The 22,035-nt window shown below is 42.2% G+C and overlaps 1 protein-coding gene across 2 annotated transcripts in view; it reads right to left on the bottom strand.

Annotated features, from left to right (window-relative positions):
• GABRA3 (gamma-aminobutyric acid type A receptor subunit alpha3) overlaps positions 1-22,035 on the bottom strand; it is a 292,154-nt gene that overhangs the window by 68,497 nt on the left and 201,622 nt on the right. For both annotated transcript variants that reach the window (XM_070290575.1, XM_070290576.1), the window contains exons 7-8: positions 21,069-21,212; positions 970-1,122 (exon numbers count right to left, since the gene is read on the bottom strand). In XM_070290575.1, coding sequence (XP_070146676.1) covers positions 970-1,122; positions 21,069-21,212 — 297 coding nt within the window. The remainder of the gene's footprint in view (positions 1-969; positions 1,123-21,068; positions 21,213-22,035) is intronic.

The following is a 22,035-nucleotide window of genomic DNA, read 5'->3' as shown; positions in this document are numbered from 1 at the left end:
CATGATCCCAAATACAGTTTTTATCTGCATTTTACCTAAACACACAGAATTCACCCCAGTTGATCACTCCCTGCTTCTTGGACACTCACCTCTTTTGATTTCCATGATATCACACCGTTTCTCTTTTTTTTTTCTTACTTTACAGATTATTTCTCTTTCTTTCTCCACTACTGTCTGCTCTTCTACCTGACCTAAAATGCTTCTTCTTTCTGAAACATCATTTATTCTTTAATTACACAGTATAGCTTCAGGGTCTCTGTAGGAAATATTGGCCTTCTTTGGGAATACTTAGTATATCAATGTATGTGGAGATAGTTCAGTGGATTAAGAGTCAATTAATGTTTATCTCCTTAAAAAATCTTACAATGAGAAAAACAGACAGAAAACAGTTTATATGCTTTAAGTCTCTCATGGAAAAGTGCTAAAGCTATGCAAATCTCTTCCTAGACAACAGTCAATTCACAGTGAAAAATATTTCTCTAATTATAGGTATTCTTGTAAAAACCTTCAAACTTTGTAGCTCTTACTGAATATCAGACAATTCATACTTTCAAAAAGGCTAGAGAGGAAGCAGCAAAGTCATATAAAAAGCTGGGTCATTAAAAAGCCCCAATCTACTTTTCTGTCTTCAGCTTAGTTTCTCCCCTTCCCTTTCTCCAGCTCTGCCCACTAATTTCCTCTCCATTTCACTGAAAGTTCCATCCCTCTCCAGCTCCAGAAGCAAACCTGACTGAGATAGGAAGCATTTCGATAAACCTTAATGTTCCAATACTCTTCTTATTCCCACTTTTAATAATTCAGTTGCTGAACATACCAAGGTATGATGACTTAGTTATTAATGCTAGGCTCAGGTGTTTCTCCCATTCACTACAGTAATGATTCTTCTACCATCCTTACCCCTACTCTGACTGTTCATCATAACACTTTGCAAATGTCCCCCACCCCTATTCTTCATAAAACAACACTCACCAAAGACCGTGCGGGCAGGGACAGACTCTCTGTTGAGCCAGAAAGACACTTGTGACAGGATGACAGTCATGATACATGGCAAGTAGGTCTGGATCACAAAGTAGCCAATTTTTCGCTTGAGGTGGAAGTGGGTTGTCATGACGACATATTCTCCTAGAGAGTAAAAATTAGACATTATTGCAGTCAAACATTGTTGGATCAAGGTGGGCCCCAATTCAGTTCACAAAGCTCCTTAACCTTATACTCAGAATAAGACATTCTAGTACCTCTCAGGTCCATGTAACCAGATCTCTTTAATAATCATGAAGAAGTACAGAGGTGAGTTTTTAGGTTTTTTTGTGAAAATATTACCAAACACAAACCCATGTGACCAACACACAGTGAGGCCAAACAATACTAAAATGTCGGAGCTTGGCACAGAGAAAGGATTATTGCAGGGCCATGCAAGGAGATGAGTGGCTTATGCCCTAAAAACCTTGAACTCCCAGAAAGCTTTCAGCAAAGCCCTTTTATAGGAAAGGTGAGGGATGGCCATGGTTTGTTGTTTCAAACTTCTTGTTGTCAGATCCTTTGTTCTTGAGGTGAAGTCACAGTCAGGTCACCATGTTCCTGTAAACCTTCACCAAAACAAATGTTATTCTCTGTTCTAACAAAAACAGGCAAGGTCCCAAGGTCAACTTTCACCCTTTGAGCTCCAGGCCTGGCTAAAAGGAAGGCGTCACTGCATGGATCGGTTACCCTGCCCAGAAGCGTTCATCTAGCCCCCAGTCTGTATCCTCTTGCCAGTGTCCTGGCCCAGCTGAAGAGGCAGATCTCAGCTGGAGGCGCCCTCAGGACCAAGTCTTCAGACCTTGCCCAGCCATCATCACCAAGGGAGCCAAAATGCACAGGACTGAACTGGCCCTCAAGCTTTTTATTTAAACTGAAGGGAATCTGAGAACTCCATGGACTGCAACCTATGAAGACACTGCCGCCATTAGGCTGCAGACAGGGGAAGAGGTTTACGGCTGCTTTGAGGCCTGGGCTTGGAAAATGGGTATCCGTAGTGATGACCTGGAGCTCTGTGGGATACAGCCCTCTGCCTGTCCCCAGGGGGCCCCCAGATCACCCACTGGCCTGAGGCTGAAGTGCCTGGAGGGCCTGGAAAGAAGGCCAAGATCTGCCTCTCACTGCATTCTCTGCCACAAGGACACCTGCAAGCTGACTATTGGCTGAGCAGGCTCTCTAAACACCCTGGTAAAGGTCTCATGCTAATGGCTGTGTGCCTGTCCTGCTCCTGTTATATCCTAGAAGGGCACTGTAGGGGCCTGGATGACAGCTGAACTGAGGGGTCTGCACCATCCAATAGCAGGTGCCTGGTGTGTGAGTGAGCAGAGGCTAGCATCTCCGGTGCCAAATCCAGACACTTGTACTGAGGTGGAGGGAAAATTGGGGGGAGGTATCACATCCTAGATCCTAGTAGGGTAGCCCCAGCTGGCCCATCTGTCCAGGCATGTACTGTCCCACCTAGCGGAGGGTTTGATAGGAGCAGGCAGATCAGGCAGCTGCAATACTGCCTCTGGGGCCATTTCTTCATTTTCTCCCTGACCTCAGGAGGGCAAATGGCCTTGCTTCCTGGTCTCCCCTCACTGTTGGTGGTGTCCCTACCACACCTGCAGTGGAGCCTACATGTATCTGACCCAATAAACCCTGCTAGAGCATGACCACTTTTATTACAAGGTCATGATGTTCTAGCCGAAGCATTTTCAACTAGCCTTACATGTCAGCAGAGGGTCTCCTGAATTCATGGTCAAGAGCAGCACCATATCCACTGATCTGCTGGTCTACCTGTCAGTGAGTCTGCCTCTACCTGTCTTGGTGATCTGCAACAACTCAGACTTGCCCAAGGCAAGAAGGTGCAATGTATGTGTGCATACCTCATGTTTCCACAGCACACTACTCTGCCAGGCATTGCTTGGCAACTGCCTGGGCGAAGGCACAGAGCACACAAACGAGCTTGTCTCACTCCCTTGGCATTCCTATCCAGGTCTGTATCTTTAAATAATAACTTAAACTTTGATAACTCCCCAATGTGTATTTTCTGCCTGGGCTTCCTACTTGTTATGGTTATGGGTTGAATTATGTCTCCTAGAAATATATGAAGTCATAAACCTGAATGCCTCAAAATGTGACTTTGTTTAGAAAGAGGTGTGCTGCAGATATAGCTAGTTAAAATAAGTTCATACTGGAGTAGGATGGGACCTGATCTACTATGACTGATGCTCTCCTATAAAAAGAGAGACACAAAGGGAAATGTGTGATGACAGAGGCAGAGATTGTAATAGGGGCGAGGCAGACACGAGCTATAGTAGCCCCACTCAGCCACTGGTATGCACCACAGTGGGTCCTTCCCCCATCCCCTCTTCTATATATAAGGAGCCCAAATTTGGACTGATGGAAAATGGTTTTTTTGAGACGCTAGTCTGCCACCTTCTTGGTCTGCTAGCTTTTCTATCATTCCTTGCTCCAACAACTCATCTCCAGATTGATTGGCCTGTTGTGCAGCAAGCAGAACAATTTTAGGCTCAATAACAAATTTTTGGTGAAACCACTCAGGAGCCTTGCTACTTGTGACCAACCAGCCCTGCTTGGGGAATTTTAGGGTAAGGCCCTAGCAGCTGCCAGGACCATTTGTCCTGAGGATCTTCTCTTCAAAATTCCCTAGAGTGGCACTGGGTGCCTCAGAGCTTGGCCGTTGGAGCAAGGAATCAATGCTTGGGAACCAACAGGCTTGATATGGTAGGGTGAGTTGCTCAGGTGTGTACAACTGGAAACATCTTCCCTTCTCAATTTGGGTTTTTTTCCTTAAAGGAAAAGCCCATTTGTTCATGGTATCCTTTTGGAGAGGGCAGTTGTTCGAGGGCTTCCCAGCTGGCACAGTGGTAAAGAATCTGCCTGCCAATGTAGGAGATGAGAGCTTGATCCCTGGGTCAGGAAGATCCCCTGGAGAAGGAAGTGGCAACCCACTTCAGTATTCTTGCCTGGAAAATCCCATGGACAGAGGAGACTGGTAGGCAACAGTCTATGGGGTTGCAAAGAGTTGGACACAACTGAGTGCCTCAGCGCGCATGCACACATGAATTGTTGTTGAACTCTATCTGGGTTTTGAGCCATTTCTTTCAGCTTTATTTTGTGTTCACTTGCTTTTGTTTTGCATTTGTTTGTTCCTGTTTTGCCCTCATTCACGATGGACCCTATTTATGCCTCTGGCATTGGAATTTGCTTGTCCTTTTTGTGTTTTGTTGTTCTTGAACTTATAAATATGGGAAATACTCCATCTGTCCCTAAGAAAAGCCCTTTGGGATGTACCTTAAGTAAATGGGCAAAAAATAGTTGTGAGCTTATGACTAAGGAACAGATGATATGCTATTGTCATAGTGTGTGGTCCCAATATTATTAGGATCAGGAGAGCTATGGCCTTTGAATGGCTCACTTTATTATACAATCTTGCAATTAGAATTGTTTTGTGAAAGAGCAGGTGAAAATGATGAGATTCTATATGGAGAAACATTTATGCTATTGCAGTAAGAGGAAAAGCAGTCAAATGGCTACTGCCTTATGGCACAGTGATCTTAAGGGAAAACCTGTTCTCCGAGAGGGAGAGGGAGAAAGCAAGAGGGAGGACATGCTATTTCAAAACTTAAAACCCCCTCCAACCAACCCAGCTCCCCCATTGGCCAAGCAGGATGCACTAACATATGCACTGTCTCCTGTCTCCCCTACTTATGAGAATCAATTAGAAGTTTCTATGTTAACCTCCAGGTCACAGGAGCCTGGTTTGTTATCACCATCTAAGACCTGACAGGGCACCCAATTTGGACTGGGAGCCACTTCTGGAGCAGGGCAATCTTCTTTGTGCACATATCCTGTAGGAGGCCTTAATGTAGATGGCCAAAGAGCTGGGTTTCCATGGATGCATAAGCCATTCTCAACTTCAGATTTGTTTAATTGGAAAAAACCATAACCCTACATACTGAGAGGACCCCCTCCATATGACTGAACTTTTCACTTCTATCTTTGCCATTCACCATCCCTCTTGGGCAGACATTCACACTTGTACGAAGTTGATGCTTACTAGGGATGAAAGGATGATGCTCACTGACAAGGCTAGAGAGGAAGCATAGCAGCTTAATCTAGCAGATCCAGATGGAACTTCAGAAGTAAATCTGGCATTTCCTATTGTTGAACGTGACTGGGACCCTAACAATGGAGAAATGACGCACCTAGAGCATTATAGGAAGTGTATCTTAGCGACTCTTTGAAAGGGAGTACCTAAGCAAAAGACCTTAAAATAAATTCACAAGATACACAAAAAACCTACAAGGATCTGTTAGGGGAAGCACATGGACTGAAACTGCCCACCCTGGCCAGGCACGATAGTAACCATTTGCATGAGTTGCTTTATGACAGGAGATCCTGATAAGGAATACGGAACTATTAAGCCACCACCAACTGGAAGAGTTCGGGAAAGGTCGAAAGGAGACACAGGGTGTCCGTTCACTTCCCAGAATCCTTCTCACTAGCATCCATCTTGGCTGAGCAATGCGTGTGCCACCAGGAAAGACTCTGAATTAGAATGATTGGCCAAAGACCACCCAGAAACTAATCCCATCACCATAAAACCCAAGACTGTGAGCCACGTGGCAGAGCTGTTCTCCTGGGTTCCCTTACCCTACTGCTCTCCACCTGGGTGCCCTTCCCAATAAAATTTCTTGCTTTGTCAGCACGTGTCTCCTCAGACAATTCTTTTCTGAGTGTTAGACAACAGCCCAGTTTCAGGCCCTGGAAGGGGTCCCCCTTCCTGCAACAGATCCATCAGAGTTTATAGAAACAATCTTTCAAGCTTATAGGTGCTACATTGGACCCTGAGGTGTCCAAAAATATGAGAATGGTAAATATGGCCTTCATTGGGCAAAATGCTTCAGATATAAGAAGAAAATTACAAAAGTTAGATGGTGCATTTGGAATGAACTCTTATCAATTGGTAAATATTGCTTTTAAAGAGTTGAATAACATGGAACAAAGACTGAACTAAGATGATCAAGATGGAATGCCACTTTCCTGGCAGCAGCACTAGATTTCTGGAAGGCAAGTATCCTGAAGAGAGAGGTAAGCCACCACTGGGGAAGGAACAATGTACTTACTGCAAGGAGGAAGGGCTTTTGAAAACAGATTGCCCTAGGCTAAGGAATAAGAAAGAAAACAATAAAAGAAAGACAGGTCCCTCTCCTCTGGTAGAAAGAGAGGAACATTCTAATGAAGAATGAAGAGGCCTGGGGGCTCCCTTGGACCTGAGGCATCCAATTCTAATTTCCCCACAGGAGCCCCAGGTAACTTTGACAGTGGGAGACAAGTTGATTGACTTTCTGATAGATCTGCGAGTAACATACTCTGTGGTAAACACCAAAGTAGCATAGAAAACATGTCAATCCATCTCGATCATGGGTGTTTCTGGAGAAGTGCAAAATTATTCTTTCTTACAACCTCTAGAATGCCAGTTAGGGGACCTTACCCTGAAACACGGGCTTCCCAATTGGTGCAAGTACAAAGAACTTGCCTGTCAATGCAGGAGACATAAGAGACCCAGGTTCAGTCCCTGGGTTGGAAAGATTCCCTGGAGGAGGGCATGGCAATCCACTGTAGCATTCTTGCATGGAGAATACCATGCATAGAGGAGCCTGGTGGGCTATAGTCCATAGGGTCACAAAGAGTTGGACATGACCGAAACAACTTAGAACGCATGCACGCACCCTGAAACACAGCTTCCTGTATATGCCAGAGTGTCCAATCCCTCTTTTGGGCTGAGATCTCCTTTGTAAATTAAATGTTCAAGTAACTTATCAGGAGAGCTTGACATCAGGGTCCCATTAGAACACACCATAAGCCTGCAGATGGCAGTCATGGATGGCCCAGAAAAGGAGACTGAGCTTTTACCTCCAAAGTCTATGGAAAGGCAAGACAAGAAGTGTGGGCTAATGGCACCCCAGAGAAGGCCCCAAAATGCATGGCCAACATTAAGAAGTGATGCTGGGACACCTAATCTAACACAATACTCTCTGAGACAAGAGGGAATTCGGCCAATTCTTGAAAAGCTTTTGAAAACAGGAGTGATTAAACCTTGCAGGTTCGTATAATACCCCTATCCTCCCAGTCAAAAAGTCCAACTCAAAGAGTATCACTTTGTCTAAGACTTGAGAGCTATTAATGAAATAGTTCAAGATTTACACCCTGTGGTACCCAATCCATACACTCTGCTCACAACTATTCTGGGAGAATACAGTTGGTTCTCAGTTTGGGACTTAAAGGATGAATTTTTTTGCATTCCTATTGCAGAAGAATCATAGCAGTTTTTTGCTTTTGAATGGCAGGACCCCGAAACACAAATAATCCAACAGCATTTTTGCGCAGTCCTGCCTCAAGGATTTAAGAATTCTTCTACCTTGTTTGAGGAAATGTTGGCAAGGGACCTTAGAAACTTAATATTGGATGAAGGACTCATACTCCAATATGTGGATGACTTGCTCATAGCAAATCCTACTTATGACAAGTGTCTACAAAATACCATCAGAACCCTGAACTATTTGGCCAGTTGTAGATATAAAGTTTCCCAGAAAAAGGTCCAAGTATGTAAGCAACAAAGTCAAGGATCTAGGTTTTGCCATTTCCAAAGGACAGTGAGGTCTTACCTGATAGAAGATGGGCAATTGCATGCTTGAGAACACCCAAGACTTATAGACAACATAGAGGTTTTCTGGGAATGGCAGGGCTCTGTTGGATTTGGATCCCAAACTATGAGGTCATAGGGAATCCCCTTTATAGGGCACTGAAGGGACATGATCTTCAGTCCCTTACTTGGACTAGAGTGCCAAATACCTTTTGCGACAATAAGAGCAAAGTTTCAGCTCTGGCTTTGGGACTACTGGATCTAAAGAAACCTTTCAAACTGTACATACATGAGAGAAAAGGCATAAGCCTTGGGGTGCTAATCCAAACCCTGGGGAATATCCCCAGACTGGTTGCCTACTTCTTAAAACAACTAGAACAGACTGTCAAGAGGTGGTCTCCTTGCCTTCAAGCTGTGGCAGCTAGTTGTGACATACTTCAAGAAGCTGAGAACTTTACTCTGGGGCAACCCACCATTGTGTATGTTCCTCATCATGTCCTTACTTTGCTGGAACAGAAAGGGGGTTATTGTCTGACTTCTGGGAAAATAGGAAATTACCAAGCCATTCTACTGAACAATCCTAATGTGAGAATTCAAGTCACTTCAGCCCTAAAGCCAGCCATATTGCTGCCGATTGATGCTGCCCAATCCCTGAGCATGACTGCCTATACACCATCGAGCTAGTGTACTCCAGCAGACTGGACTTAATGGTCCAACCCTTGGCTAAGCTGGATGTGGAACTGTTCACCAGCACAAGCAGCTTTGTGGACAAAGGTAGGTAATGCACTGGGTATGCAGTGGTAACCCTGACAGAGACTATGGAAACAGAAGCCCTGCCCCCAGGGAGGACAGCTCAGAAGGCAGAAATCAAGACCCTAACTGGGCCCTGCTCCTCACTAAAGAGAAACAAGTAAATATATACATAGATTCTTGCTATGCATCTTCTGTAGTGCATGCTACAGGGGCAATCTGGAAATAAAAGGGGCTCCTCACTTCGAACAATGAAGACCTAAAACATGCTCCTGAAATCCTGTTACTATTAGAAGCAGTCAATAAGTCTTCACAAGTGGCCATAAAGCACTGCCCAGGCCACCATAAGGGTGAGACTCATACAATTAAGGGGAATTGGTTAGCTGACCAAGCTGCAAAGAAAGCAAGCCATGATAAGATCACCCCTTCCACAGACTGACTTGTCAAAATACCAGCCAGCATATTCAGAAAAGGATGAGGAGAAGGCCAATGAGTGGGTTTCACTCTTGACCATAACTCACCTGATTGGAAATGTAATGCACAAGGAATTGTGGCTCTCCTGGACACTGTGCTGCAGCAGCACATCCATGACAGCACCCATTATGGGACAGATGCCAAGTTACAGTGGATTTGGAAACATATAATGCAACCTCATCTACAAAGGACTATCTAGAAAGTCACTCAGAGTTGTATGATTTGTACTAAAATTAACCCCAAAACCTCTTTCAGACAGCCTCAGATGGGAACCCAGAACAAAGAAACTTGCCCCACTGAGGTCTAGCAAATAGACTTTATTCAAATGCCTCAAATTGTAGGAAACTTCAGAACCTGCTGGTATGTGTGGACACCATTTAAGGATGGGTGGAAGCCTATTGCACCCAAACAGAAAAGGCCTCTGAAGTAGTTAAAGTCCTCCTTAAGGAAATTATTCCCTGCTTTGGACCGCTTAATATCCTCCAAAGTGATAACAAGCCTGCTTCTGTCTCTAGCATAACCCAAGAAGTGTCTAAAACACTGAATTGACTGGAAGTTACATTCATCCTGGGGATCAGAAATAACATGAGAAACTGAGAAACTGATTCATACATCTAGAAGGAGCATTGCTAAAATATGTCAAGACATCAATTCACCTGTACAGGAGGAGGTGACCAACACCATCCCCCCCCCAAAAGAATTTCAAGGCAAAATGGTTATCTCAGGAGGCCTTACAAATAGCTTAGAAAAGAGGAGAAGCAAGAGGCAAAGGAGAAAGGGAAAGATACAACCAACTGAATGCAGAGTTCCAGAGAATAGCAACAAGAAATAAGAAAGACTTCTTAAGTGAATAATGCAAAGAAATGGAGGAAAACAATAGAATTGGAAAGACTAGAGAGCTCTTCTAGAAAATTAGAGATACCAAGGGAACATTTCATGCAAAGATGGGCACAATAATGGATAGAAATGGTAAGGATCTACAGAAGCAGAAGAGATTAAGAAGAGGTGGCAAGAATAAACATAAGAACTGTACAAAAAAGATCTTAATGACCCAGATAACTATGATGGTGTGGTCACTCACCTAGAGCCAGATATCCTGTAGTGTGAACTCACGTGGGCCTTAGGAAGCATTATTATGAGTATTAGGAAGAATTACTATGAGCAAAGCTAGTGCAGGTGACAGAATTCCACCTGAGCTATTCAAAATCCTAAAAGATGATGCTGTTAAAGTGACACACTCAATATGTCAGCAAATTTGGAAAACTCATCAGGGGCCACAGGACCAGAAAAGGTCAGTTTTCATTCCAATCCCAACGAAAGGCAATGCCAATGAATGTTCAAACTACCATACAATTGCAGTCATCTCACATACTAGCTTAGAGAAGGAAATGGCAAACCACTCCAGTATTCTTGCCTGGAGAATCCCAGGGACAGAGGAGCCTAGTGGGCTGCCATCTATGGGGTCACACAGAGTCAGACACGACTGAAGCAACTTAGCAGCAGCAGCAGCACATGCTAGCACAGTAATGCTCAAAATCCTTCAAACTAGACTTCAACAGTTCTCAGTTCACAACTGAGATGTATAAGCTGGACTTAGAAAAGACAGAGGAACCAGAGATCAAATTGCCAACATCCCCTGGATCATACAAAAAGGAAAAGAATTCCAGGAAAACATTTACTTCTGCTTCATTGACTATGCTGGACTATGTGGAATACAACAAACTGTGGAAAATTAAGAGATGGGAATTACAGACCACCTTACCTGCCTCCTGAGAAACCTGTATACAGGTCAGGAAGTAACAGTTAGGACCGGAGATGGAACAACAGACTAGTTCAAAATTGGGAAAGGAGTATGACAAAGCTGTATATTGTCCCCCTGCTTATTTAACTTATATGCAGAGTACATTATGCGAAATGCTGGCTGGACGAAGCACAAGCTGGAATCAGGACTTCCGGGAGAAACATCAATAACCTCAGATATGCAGATGACAGCACCCTTATGGCAGAAAGCAAAGAAGAACTAAAGAGCCTCTTGATGAAAGTGAAAGAGGAGAGTGAAAAAGTTGGCTTAAAACTCAACATCCCCAAAACAAAGACCATGACATTCAATCCCATCACTTCGTGGCAAATAGATGGGGAAAAAGTAGAAACAGTAGCAGATTTTCTTTTCTTGGGCTCCAAAACCACTGCAGACAGTGAACTGCAGCAATGAGATTAAGACGCTTGCTCCTTGGAAGAAAAGCTATGACAAACCTTGACAATGTATTAAAAAGCAGAGAAATCATTTTACTGACAAAGACCCATAGAGTCAAAGCTATGGTTTTTCCAGTAGTCATGTACAGCTCTGAGAGTTGGACCATAAAGAAGGCTGAGTGCCAAAGAACTGATGCTTTTGAACTGTGGTGTTGGAGAAGACTTTTGAGAGTCCCTTTGACAGCAAGGAGAGCAAACCAATCAAGCTTGAAGGAAATCAACCCTGACTTCATTGGAAGGACTGATGCTGAAGCTGAAGCTCCGTACTTTTGCCACCTGATGCAAAGAGCTGAATTTTTGGAAAAGACCTTGAAGCTGGGCAAGATTGAGGGCAGGAGGAGAAGGAAGAGAGAAAGGATGAGATGGTTGGATGGCATCACTGACTCAAAGGACATGAGTTTGAGCAAACTCGGGAGGGCAGGAAAGCCTGTTGAGTTGCAGTCCATGAGGTAGCAAACAGTGGGACACAGGTGAGCAACTGAACAACAAGGCCTTGCCAGCTGCCATGCTACCGATCAGAGTGGCTCCCAGAAACAGGCTTAATTTAAGCCATTTTGAAATCTTCTATAGTTTGCCAACCAGGTGTCTGCCCAGGTGTGAGAATCTATAAATGCTGTGAAAGATCTCGCAGTTGTAACTGTTCATGTGTTTGCTTCCAGCAGGTCTGTCTATCCAATGGAAACAGCCTTACATCCTTTCCCAGCAGGAGACGGAATCCTCCTTAAAATGTGGAGAGAACAGCGGCCACAGCACCAGCTGACTGCAGGGAGGACAGGACCATACATGGTATTATTCACCATGCATTCATCTGTCAAGTTAGCTGAAGTAAAGCCATGGATATATCACACTGCTTAAAGTAGCCCCACTGTCATTAGAAAATGACTCAACCCTGAGAAGCTAGAGAGCAATGGGTTTGTGAACCCTTAGAAGGGTTAAGGTTGCTCTTCAGAAAGTTTATGTATTGAGATTAAAATCTCATTGTAGAAGGAATGTCATCAGGTTCAAATAGTTGTAGATAAAGAGAATTGTATTGCTTACCAAAAATTTTAAGAAATATTCTCAACCTGACGCTGATCAATTTCATTGCACGATCACTTCTGTGTCTCCCCTTTTCAGTGAGAGATAGCCAGAAATATCATCACCCCTTTTCGTACAAGACTGTGGAATGGACACTGACAGTGGGGAAATGTAAAATGGGCTGGGCAGGTGCAAGCTACAGCAGCCCCACTCAGCTCTTGGTCAGCACTGCAGTGGGTCCCTCCCCCAAGCAAGCCACTGTTAGTGAGCAACTGTCAACCAGCCAACATTAGTGGGCCTGTTGAGCCATGGGTTGGTGCCACAGTGAGCCCCTTCCCATCTTCTGTATAAAAGAAGCCCAAATTTGAACAGAGAGAAGACAGACTTTATTTTTTGGGTTTCCAAAATCACTGCATATGGTGACTGTAGCCATGAAATTAAAAGAGGCTTGCTCCTTGGAAGAAAAGTTATGACCAACCTAGACAGCATATTAAAGAGCAAAGACATTACTTTGCCAACAAAGGTCTGTCTAGTCAAAGCTATACGGATGTGAGAGTTGGACTATAAAGAAAACTGAGCACTGAAGAATTGATGCTTTTGAATTGTGGTATTGGAGAAAACTCTTGAGAGTCCCTTGGACTGCAAGGAGATCCAACCAGTCCATCCTAAAGGAAATCATTCCTGAATGTTCACTGGAAGGATGGATGCTGAAGCTGAAACTCCAATACTTCGGCTACCTGATGCAAAGAAATGACTCACTGGAAATGACCCTGATACTGGGAAAAATTGAAGGCAAGAGAAGGGGACGACAGAGGATAAGATGGTTGGATGGCATCATTGACTCAATGGACATGAGTTTGAGTGAGTTCTGGGAGTTGGTGATGGACAGGGAAGCCCGGTGTGCTGCAGTCCATGGGGTCACAAAGAGTCAGACATGACTCAGTGACTGAACTGATAATGCTCTACACCTATATATTTCATTACCCATTAGACATCACCATTTGGGGATCTAATAGGTATCTTGACCTAACATGTCCAAACCTTACTCTTATTTTCTCCATTTCCTATGCGCTCCAAAATATCTCCTCCAACAGATTTCCTATCTCAATAAATGGTAACTCTCAGCAGCATGGATCAAAATTCTTGAAAATCTTTAACATCATCGATTGCTCCCTCTTCCTCCCTCATGCATGTTTCTATGTGTGCATGCACAAATGTAGACACAGATTCAGATACATTGATGGTTCTTTCTTCAAAATATATTAACATTTATAATTTGACCACTTCTCACCACTTCTGCTGTTACTATTCTGAACTAAGCTACCATCATCTCTTTCTTAGAGTCTGTAACAGCTTTGTAACTTGCCTTGCTTATATACTTGTCCCCTTAAATGTATTCTCAGAGTTGCAGCCAAAATGAATCTATTAAAACGTAAGTCAGACTCAGTCTCTCTTTTGTGTAAGACTCTCCAAGTTTCCCATCTCTCAAAGAGTAAAATCCAAATTTCCCCAAAGAGTCTCCAAATGTCTATGCAATCTGATTATTTCTACTTTTCTTGTTAGGCTTCTTATTTTTCACCTCTCTGTCTTTCCACTCCTATTTAGTTTCAGCATATCTCCCAAATGAGGTAATTTCCCACCTTCCTACCTCACCTACTCCCTTGTACCTAAGCCTAGGAAGAACCATCTGGTCAGCCAAAGGTCAATATACAATCCATACTGTGTGTGTATTCACATTCTAGCTCGTTTATGTGAACATGAAAAATATAAGTATGCTTATTTTTAATTTAGCAAAGAATTTTCATACAAAATTATAGAATTTCTTCAGTATAACATTGGAGTTTCTTCTCTTTCTCTCTGCCTCTTTTTCAATCTTTTTATTTCTTTGTTTCCTACCCCCTCCCACTCTCTCCTTATTCTCTCCATCTCTTCTATCTGTATACATTGCTATTGCTTTCTTTCCCTGTTCTCTGTTCACTCTTTCTCTCAGCTGGGGAAGCACTGAAGATTTATTTTTAACAACGGTTGGACTTAGACTAGCTTGGGGAATTTCCTCCTTCTTCATGTTAGTCTCATACCTCTAAATTCTTTCCTATCTGTTAATCCTACATCTGATCATGTAAAATACTTAACATTTATTAATAATACATATTATAGATTTTATATAAGTTATATTGGGTAGAGCTGAAATGAAAGCAAGTGGGCTTTTTAAAAACTTACCCAATTAGCCATTATTTTATATAACTGAATATATTTTTAAAATATATTCTCATTTTCTATCCCCTCTTTCAATTTCTTCCAGAGAAATTGTCTCTCTTCCAAAGAAACAAAGAGGGTGACCGTGACTTAAGATCAGTAAGGTGGTGGAATATGACAGTCCCGGCTTTAGTACCCTGTCATAAAAATATGGTTTAGCAGCTAACCATGGAAAAGAACACATCTGTGAAAATCCCAGATCCAAGAAATAAAACTAAAGCAGCACTCCCTCCCACCAACCCCTGGCATGAAAAGCAAGAAAAGCCACATTAGAAAGATAACAGAAGTGGTATCAGTTTTTGCTTTCTTCCCTCCCCCAGGCTAGCTCAGTTGCAGCACCTAAGAGGGTACCTTTGAATCTATGGTTTCTCCAGTAGGGAAATGAGAACCCAAGGCAGATACCTATCTTTCCTAGTCATTTCCCTAGAGGCCTACTTCTGCCATCTGTCATGGGGAAGGCTCTGGCAACTGCAAGACCAGATCATTTCAGGTCAGCTTGCACAGGGGATGTAGTATAACTTATAGCCAACAGTGCACGAACCTTGGAGGTGGTACCAGGACCCCTGCCAGTAACATCTCCTGGTCAAAAGTACAGTCAGCAGTCTAATCTCACCTGCAAGGGAACCCAACCTTTGAGAGCAGCCTCTGATAGAACCCAACCTCTGAGCGCTAGTCCCTAGCTCTGGCAAACAGACTAGTACACACAGAGGCTCCACCCAACAGTGAAGCTCACTGCCAATAGGAAAACTCCAGCAGATCCCTCTTTCAGTAGCAACCAGCCAGGAAATAAGGCCACGTCCCCTGGTGTCTGTTGCCACACTGCAACAAAATGGTGACCTCAGCAGTTGATTGCCTCTGTAGCTGTGCAGTAGTGGGGTTTTGGCACCCCTGTCCACAAACTGGACATGCCCTTTGGTGTCAGTGGCCTCCCATGCCAAAATGGTGACCTCAGGGCTTTATCTCTCTGGCTAAGCAATTGTGGTATTTTGGTGCCCCAACCACAAAATGGTGTCTATGAATTGGCCAAAACACCTGCTGCACTGCTCTTATTTTCTAATTTATCTTCACTTACCTATGTTCCATGTCTAAATAAATAATATACACAATAACAGTAATAAAAATTTTTTCTAACAAACTTCAAATTTCTAGGAAAGATGCAAAACTAAGATCATACATTCAAATGTTCCTCTTAGAAAATAAATGTAACAGTTGCAAATAAGGGAAAATGGAATCAGGGCTGAAGTAGGGAGTGGTGTGAAGAACTGGCCAGAGACTTTGAGAAATTTAAGTTATTTATTTAATTCATGCTTGAATTTGGAACAAAGAACAGTCCTCTACTTAGAATTACTGCATGTTGGACTTCCATGGTGGCACTGCGGATAAGAACCCGCCTGCCAAATCAGGGGACATGGTTTCTCTCTCTGGTCCAGGAACATTCCACATGCTATGGAGCAACTAAGCCATGTGTCACTACTGAGTCGGTGCTCTAGAGCCTGTGAGCCACAACTACTGAGCCTGTGGGCTGCAACTACTGAAGCCTGCACACCTAGAGACTGTGATGATAACAAGAGAAGCCACCACGATGAGAAACCCATATAACATAACAAAGAGCAGCCCCTGCTCGCCACACCTAGAGAAAGCCCATGCAAAGCAATGAAAATCTAGTGTAAAGTGAAAGTGAAGTTGCTCAGTCATGTCCAACTCTTTGCGACCCCATGGACTGTAGCCTACCAGGCTTCTCTGTCCATGGGATTCTCCAGGCAAGAATACTGGAGTGGGTTACCATTTCCTTCTCCAGGGGATCTTCCAGGGGATCGAACCCGGGTCTCCCACATTGGAGGCAGATGCTTTAACCTCTGAGCCACCAGGGAAGCCCACATACTAATATATATCCTACAATCTTTTATGGTTTTGTATTTGCTTTTTTCGCTCAATGATATATCTTGTAGATATTCCCATAGAACTTCCTCATTCCTTCTTACACCTGCATATTATTGAATTTTACAAATGAATTTTAACATATTAAATCACCTCTTCACTGATGTACTCTATATCATGTTTTCAAAACTAATTTGTGACTATAATCTAGTATCTGAAATAACCTTATTTTCAAATAAGGTCATATTAGAAGGTGCTGGGGGGTCATAGCTTTTGGGGACACATAATTCAATCCATAAAATCTGCATTGCCAAGAGTGAAGGGAAACTGGCAGGCTCATACACTGATAATGAGAGCATGAATTGTTTAACCTTTTAGAATGGCAATTTGTCAATATGTATTAAAATTTTTTTAATGTGTCTACTTTCTGAAATAGCAATCTCAATATTTTGTTTTGATCCTAGGCAGGTAATTACATAGGAACAAAATTCTATGGCCGGTCAGGTGGTCTGATATTCTCATCTCTTTCAGAATTTTACACAGTTTATTGTGATCCACACAGTCAAAGGCTTTGGCAAAGTCAGTAAAGCAGAAATAGATGACCTGTTTCTTCAGAAACCTGTATGCAGGTCAGGAAACAACAGTTAGAACTGGACATGGAACAACAGACTGGTTCTAAATAGGAAAAGGAGTACATCAAGGCTGTATATTGTCACACTGCTTATTTAACTTCTATGCAGAGTACATCATGAGAAACACTGGGCTGGAAGAAGCACAAGCTGGAATCAAGATTGCCAGGAGAAATATCAATAACCTCAGATATGCAGATGACACCACCCTTATGGCAGAAAGTGAAGAACTAAAGAGCCTCTTGATGAAAGTGAAAGAGAGTGAAAAAGCTGGCTTAAAGCTCAACATTCAGAAAACAAAGATCATGGCATCTGGTCCCATCACTTCATGGGAAATAGATGGGGAAACAGTGGAAACAGTGTCAGACTTTATTTTGGGGGGGCTCCAAAATCACCACAGATGCTGACTGCTGCCTTTAAATTAAAAGACGTTTACTCCTTGGAAGAAAAGTTATGACTGACCTAGATAGCATATTGAAAAGCAGAGACATTACTTTGCCAACAAATGTCCATCTAATCAAGGCTATGGTTTTTCCAGTGGCCATGTATGGATGTGAGAGTTGGACTATAACGAAAGCTAAGCACAGAAGAATTGATGCTTTTGAACTTTGGTGTTGGAGAAGACTCTTGAGAGTCCAAGGGACTCTCAAACAGTCCATCCTAAAGGAAATCAGCCTTGGGTGTTCATTGGAAGGAATGATGCTGAAGCTGAAACTCCAATACTTTGGCTACCTGATGCAAAGAGCTGACTCATTTGAAAAGACCCTGATGCTGGGAAAGATTGAGGGCAGGAAAAGAACGGGATGACAGAGGATGAGATGGTTGGATGGCATCACCGACTCGATGGACATGGGTTTGGATGGACTCCGGGAGTTGGTGATGGACAAGGAGGCCTGGCATGCTGCAGTTCATGGGGTCACAGAGTTGGACATGACTGAGTGACTGAACTGAACTGAACTGAAAATTGTATGTGGAAAAAGAAGGTCTTTGCAGTGTTGTTTATCGCATTAAAATAGAAAATAATTATAAATAATTCGTTAAATGAATTATGATCTACAAGTATGAAGCTATTAAGGTAAAGATATCATTGAATTTCATAATGAAATGCCACATTTCCCACTGATAGCAACATTTGTCATTGTCAAGAATGCTGGCTATGGCCTCAGAGGATGGCATTGTAATTTTCTTTTTAGAGTAACTAAAACAGGTAATAATATATGTCTATTGTGATTATTAAAATATTATTACTAACTACTTACAGCTAACAACAAAATACAAATGTTGGTGAGGATGTGTGGAAATGGTAACCCTCATGCACTCTTGGTGGGAATGTAAATTGGTGCAGCCACTATGGAAAATAGTATCGAGTTTCCTCAAAAAATTGAAAATGGAACTACCATATGATCCAGCAATTTCACTTATTGATCTGAAGAAAATAAGAACACTAACTTAAAAAGATATATACTTCTCCATCTTCACTGCAGCTTTAGTTACAATAGCCGAGACATGGAAACAACCTAAGTTTCCATCCATGGATGAATGGATAAAGAAGATGTGATATATAGAGATACAATGGAATATTATTCAGCCACAAAAAGAAGGAAATTTTTGCCATTTGAGACAACATGCAATGACCTTGCGTACATTATGCTAACTGAAACAAGTCAGACAGAGAAAGACAAATATTGTATCTCACTTATATGTGGAATCCAAAAAACAAAACAAAAAAATCAAGCTCACAGATACAAAGATTAGATTAGTGGTTGCCAGAATCCAAGGGTATGTGTTAGGTGAAATGGGTGAAGGGAATCAGAAGGTACAAACTTCCAGTTATAAAATAAATAAGTCTTTAGGGTGTTATGTACATCATGGAGACTATAATTAATACTACTATAAATACTCTACTGCATATGTGAAAGTTATTGAGAGTTTATCTTCAAAGTTCTCAGCATAAGAAAAAATTCTGTAACTATGTATGGTGATGGATATTAACAAGACTTCCTGTGGTGATCATTTCACAGCACAGACAAATATTGAATCATTATGCTGTACATTTGAAACTAATATGTCAATTATATCTGAAAAAAATATTACTAGCTTGTGTGTACATTTTACTTGAATCCTATACTTAGTGACAAGAAAACAAGCCTACAGTATAAAATTACATAAAAAACAGCTTGTAAGACAATATCAATATTATGGTCCCATTAATATAAAAATATATTTATGATTAAAAAGGCAAATAGAACTTTCTTAATGGTTACACACCAAACTGTATAATAATCAATTAATGCACTAAATTCCTCTAAAAAGTTTTTTTTCTAGATGGAGTTTAAGAATATTTTAATTTATATTTTTTGCTTCTCTGATATTTCTAATTTTTCTATCTTGAATGGGCATTGCCTGTGTGATAAAGGCTAAACAACAGTGGTTTAATGAAATAAAATGGGACTGCTGAAATTGCTAATGATGGGTCTCAAAAGTTAATATCAGGTGAGCAGTACCAAGGAGGGGTGGAGAAGTCAGGAGAATGAACAGATGCTGTAGCCCCAGAAACTCTCTCCATTCTGCTGGGTGGACCTCTGGGGTTCCTTGGATGCCCTTGGTCTTTAGGGGCTTGCCTTGCTGTGCTGGGATGCCACAGAGCCTTCATCAGGAGCCTGGGTACTCTTTGCCCACAAGCTGTGGTGGGAAGGAGTAGGGCAACTGATGTCAGAGAGGAGGTTGGTTGCAGCAGCAGGAGGACCCCAGAGCAGGAGGTAACTTCCATCCAAAAATGAAAGCATCACACTAGGACAATGAAAGTACACATTGCACATGCAGGCAGTGAAGGTCCTCCTCCCTCCCTCTGCTTGGGGAGAGCTAAACTAGCCAGGCGGAGACTTCCCTCCCACATTCACAGAACAACTGACCTTCTCCAAAAGGTCATGTTCTCACAAACCTCTGGTCTTTTGAACCTCAGTGTTACCATTCTCAAGAATAGCATTTTCCCACACCAAATTCTGAATCTCTAAATCCTATTGTCCTTTGCATGCGTGCATGCTCAGTCACTTCAGTTTCGTCCAATCTCTTTGCGACCCTATGGACTGTAGCCCGCCAGGTTCCTCTTTCCATAGCATTTTCCAAGCAAGAATACTGGAGTGGGTTGATATGCCCTCCTCCAGGGGATCTTCCTGACCCAGGAATTGAACCAGTGTCTCCGGCATTGCAGGAGGATTCTTTACCCACTGAGCCACGTGGGAAGCCCCCTGTTGTCCTTTAATTCTTTTCAAATACTGCTTTTTTAAGGTTCCCTCCCCTGGTCCAAGGATGGAGGGAGAACAGAACACAGACATACTGCAACACCACAAGGAGATGGAACAGCAGTGTCCAGCTAATGAAAAAAAGGACAAGAGTATCCTACTTTGTTTGTAACTTCCATGGAGACAAGTGTTGAAAGTTCCCACCCTTTCATGTAAAAAGTACTCTAAGACATGTGGGCTCCTAAGATATACTCCATTTTGCCAAATACCCTAAAGTTAGTTGGGATTCAGGGTGTCTCCTTCCTAAGGCTCCTACAACTGATAAGTTTCTAAATAGACATGACTTAAGGCTACAGAACAAGTCTCTAAGTTCCATTTATCAATATCCTAGGAAGAGCCATCGAGAGGACCTGGCAACGTTTGCTAGACACACTTGTTTCTGAAATGGCAGATTTGCTTAAGAAAATAATTCCATGGCTCATTCCTGGACCTCCTGGCTGTGTTCTTGCCACCTCTGTATTTGCGGAGTTAAGCAATATTTTCATGAAACCTTTAGGATCAAAGTTTAGCTCTCCCAATATTGTGGCTTCCCTTTGCTTTCTCTTCTATCACAGTACAGCCTTAAAGACCTTGATCTTCTAACTCACCAAGAGACAGCAGGACATCACAGTTAAAAGCATGGTTTTGGAAGCCAATCTGCCTGAGTTCATCTCTTGGCTCTGACATTACATAACTGTGACATAGAACAAATTACTAAATATCTGCATGCCTCAGTTTCCTTAACCTAATGCTACCTACATCCTAAGACTGTTTTATTATCATAAGTTATTATAAGCATTTAAAACAGTGACGGATATATGTTACAGGTTACAAAATACTTGTTAAATAAATAAATACCTGTACTAGACCGGATTATTTCTGTCCCAACAACATGGCCCAGCAGGTCATATTGATTCAGTCGAGAGCCATCTTGTGCCACTTCCACAGATTTGTTCTTCCCAAGTGTCCAAGAATAAACGACTTCAGCTGTTGTATAGGCATCTAAGGCAAAAAAAAAATTAAAAAAAAAGTCAACATGGAAAACAGAAGGAAAAATAAAATGATTATCTTTGATAGTAAACTCATATGAGATTGAAATACAACTCTTATCCCAAAAAACTTTTTACTATGTGGTCTGACTTGAAATGAATTGCATTTATTCATGCTTGTATTAAGTACTTGTTGAATCATTATTAATAATTTACTCTGGACACTACTGCCAACATCCACTGGACTGCAGAAAAAGCAAGGGAATTCCAGAAAAAATATCTACTTCTGCTTCATTGAGTACACTAAAGCCTTTGACTGTGTGGATCACAACAAACTGTGCAAAATTCTTCAAGAGATGGGAATACCAGACCACCTTACCTGCCTCCTGAGAAACCTGTATGCAGGTCAAGAAGCAACAGTTAGATCCAGACATGGAACAATGAACTGGTTCAACATTAGGAAAGAAGTACATCTAGGCTGCATATTGTCACCCTACTTATTTAACTTATATGCAGAGTACATCATGCAAAATGCCGAGGTGGATGAAGCACAAGCTGGAATCAAGATTTCCAGAAGAAATGTCAGTAACCTCAGATATGCAGATGACACCATGCTAATGGTAGAAAGCAAAGAGGAACTAAAGAGCCCCTTAATGAAAGTGAAAGAGGAGAGTGAAAAAGCTGACTTCAAACTCAAAATTTAAAAAACTAAGATCATGGCATCTGGTCCCATCGTTTATGGCAAATAGATGGGGAAACAATGGAAACAGTGACACATCTTATTTTCTTAAGGCTCCAAAATCACTATAGATGGTTACTGAAGCCATGAAATTAAA

This window comes from Ovis canadensis, chromosome X (assembly GCF_042477335.2).
Source record: "Ovis canadensis isolate MfBH-ARS-UI-01 breed Bighorn chromosome X, ARS-UI_OviCan_v2, whole genome shotgun sequence".
Classification (NCBI taxonomy): Eukaryota; Metazoa; Chordata; class Mammalia; order Artiodactyla; family Bovidae; genus Ovis; species Ovis canadensis.
The sequence above is the reverse complement of the archived record's forward strand: the minus strand, read 5'-3'. Positions and strand labels throughout refer to the sequence as shown.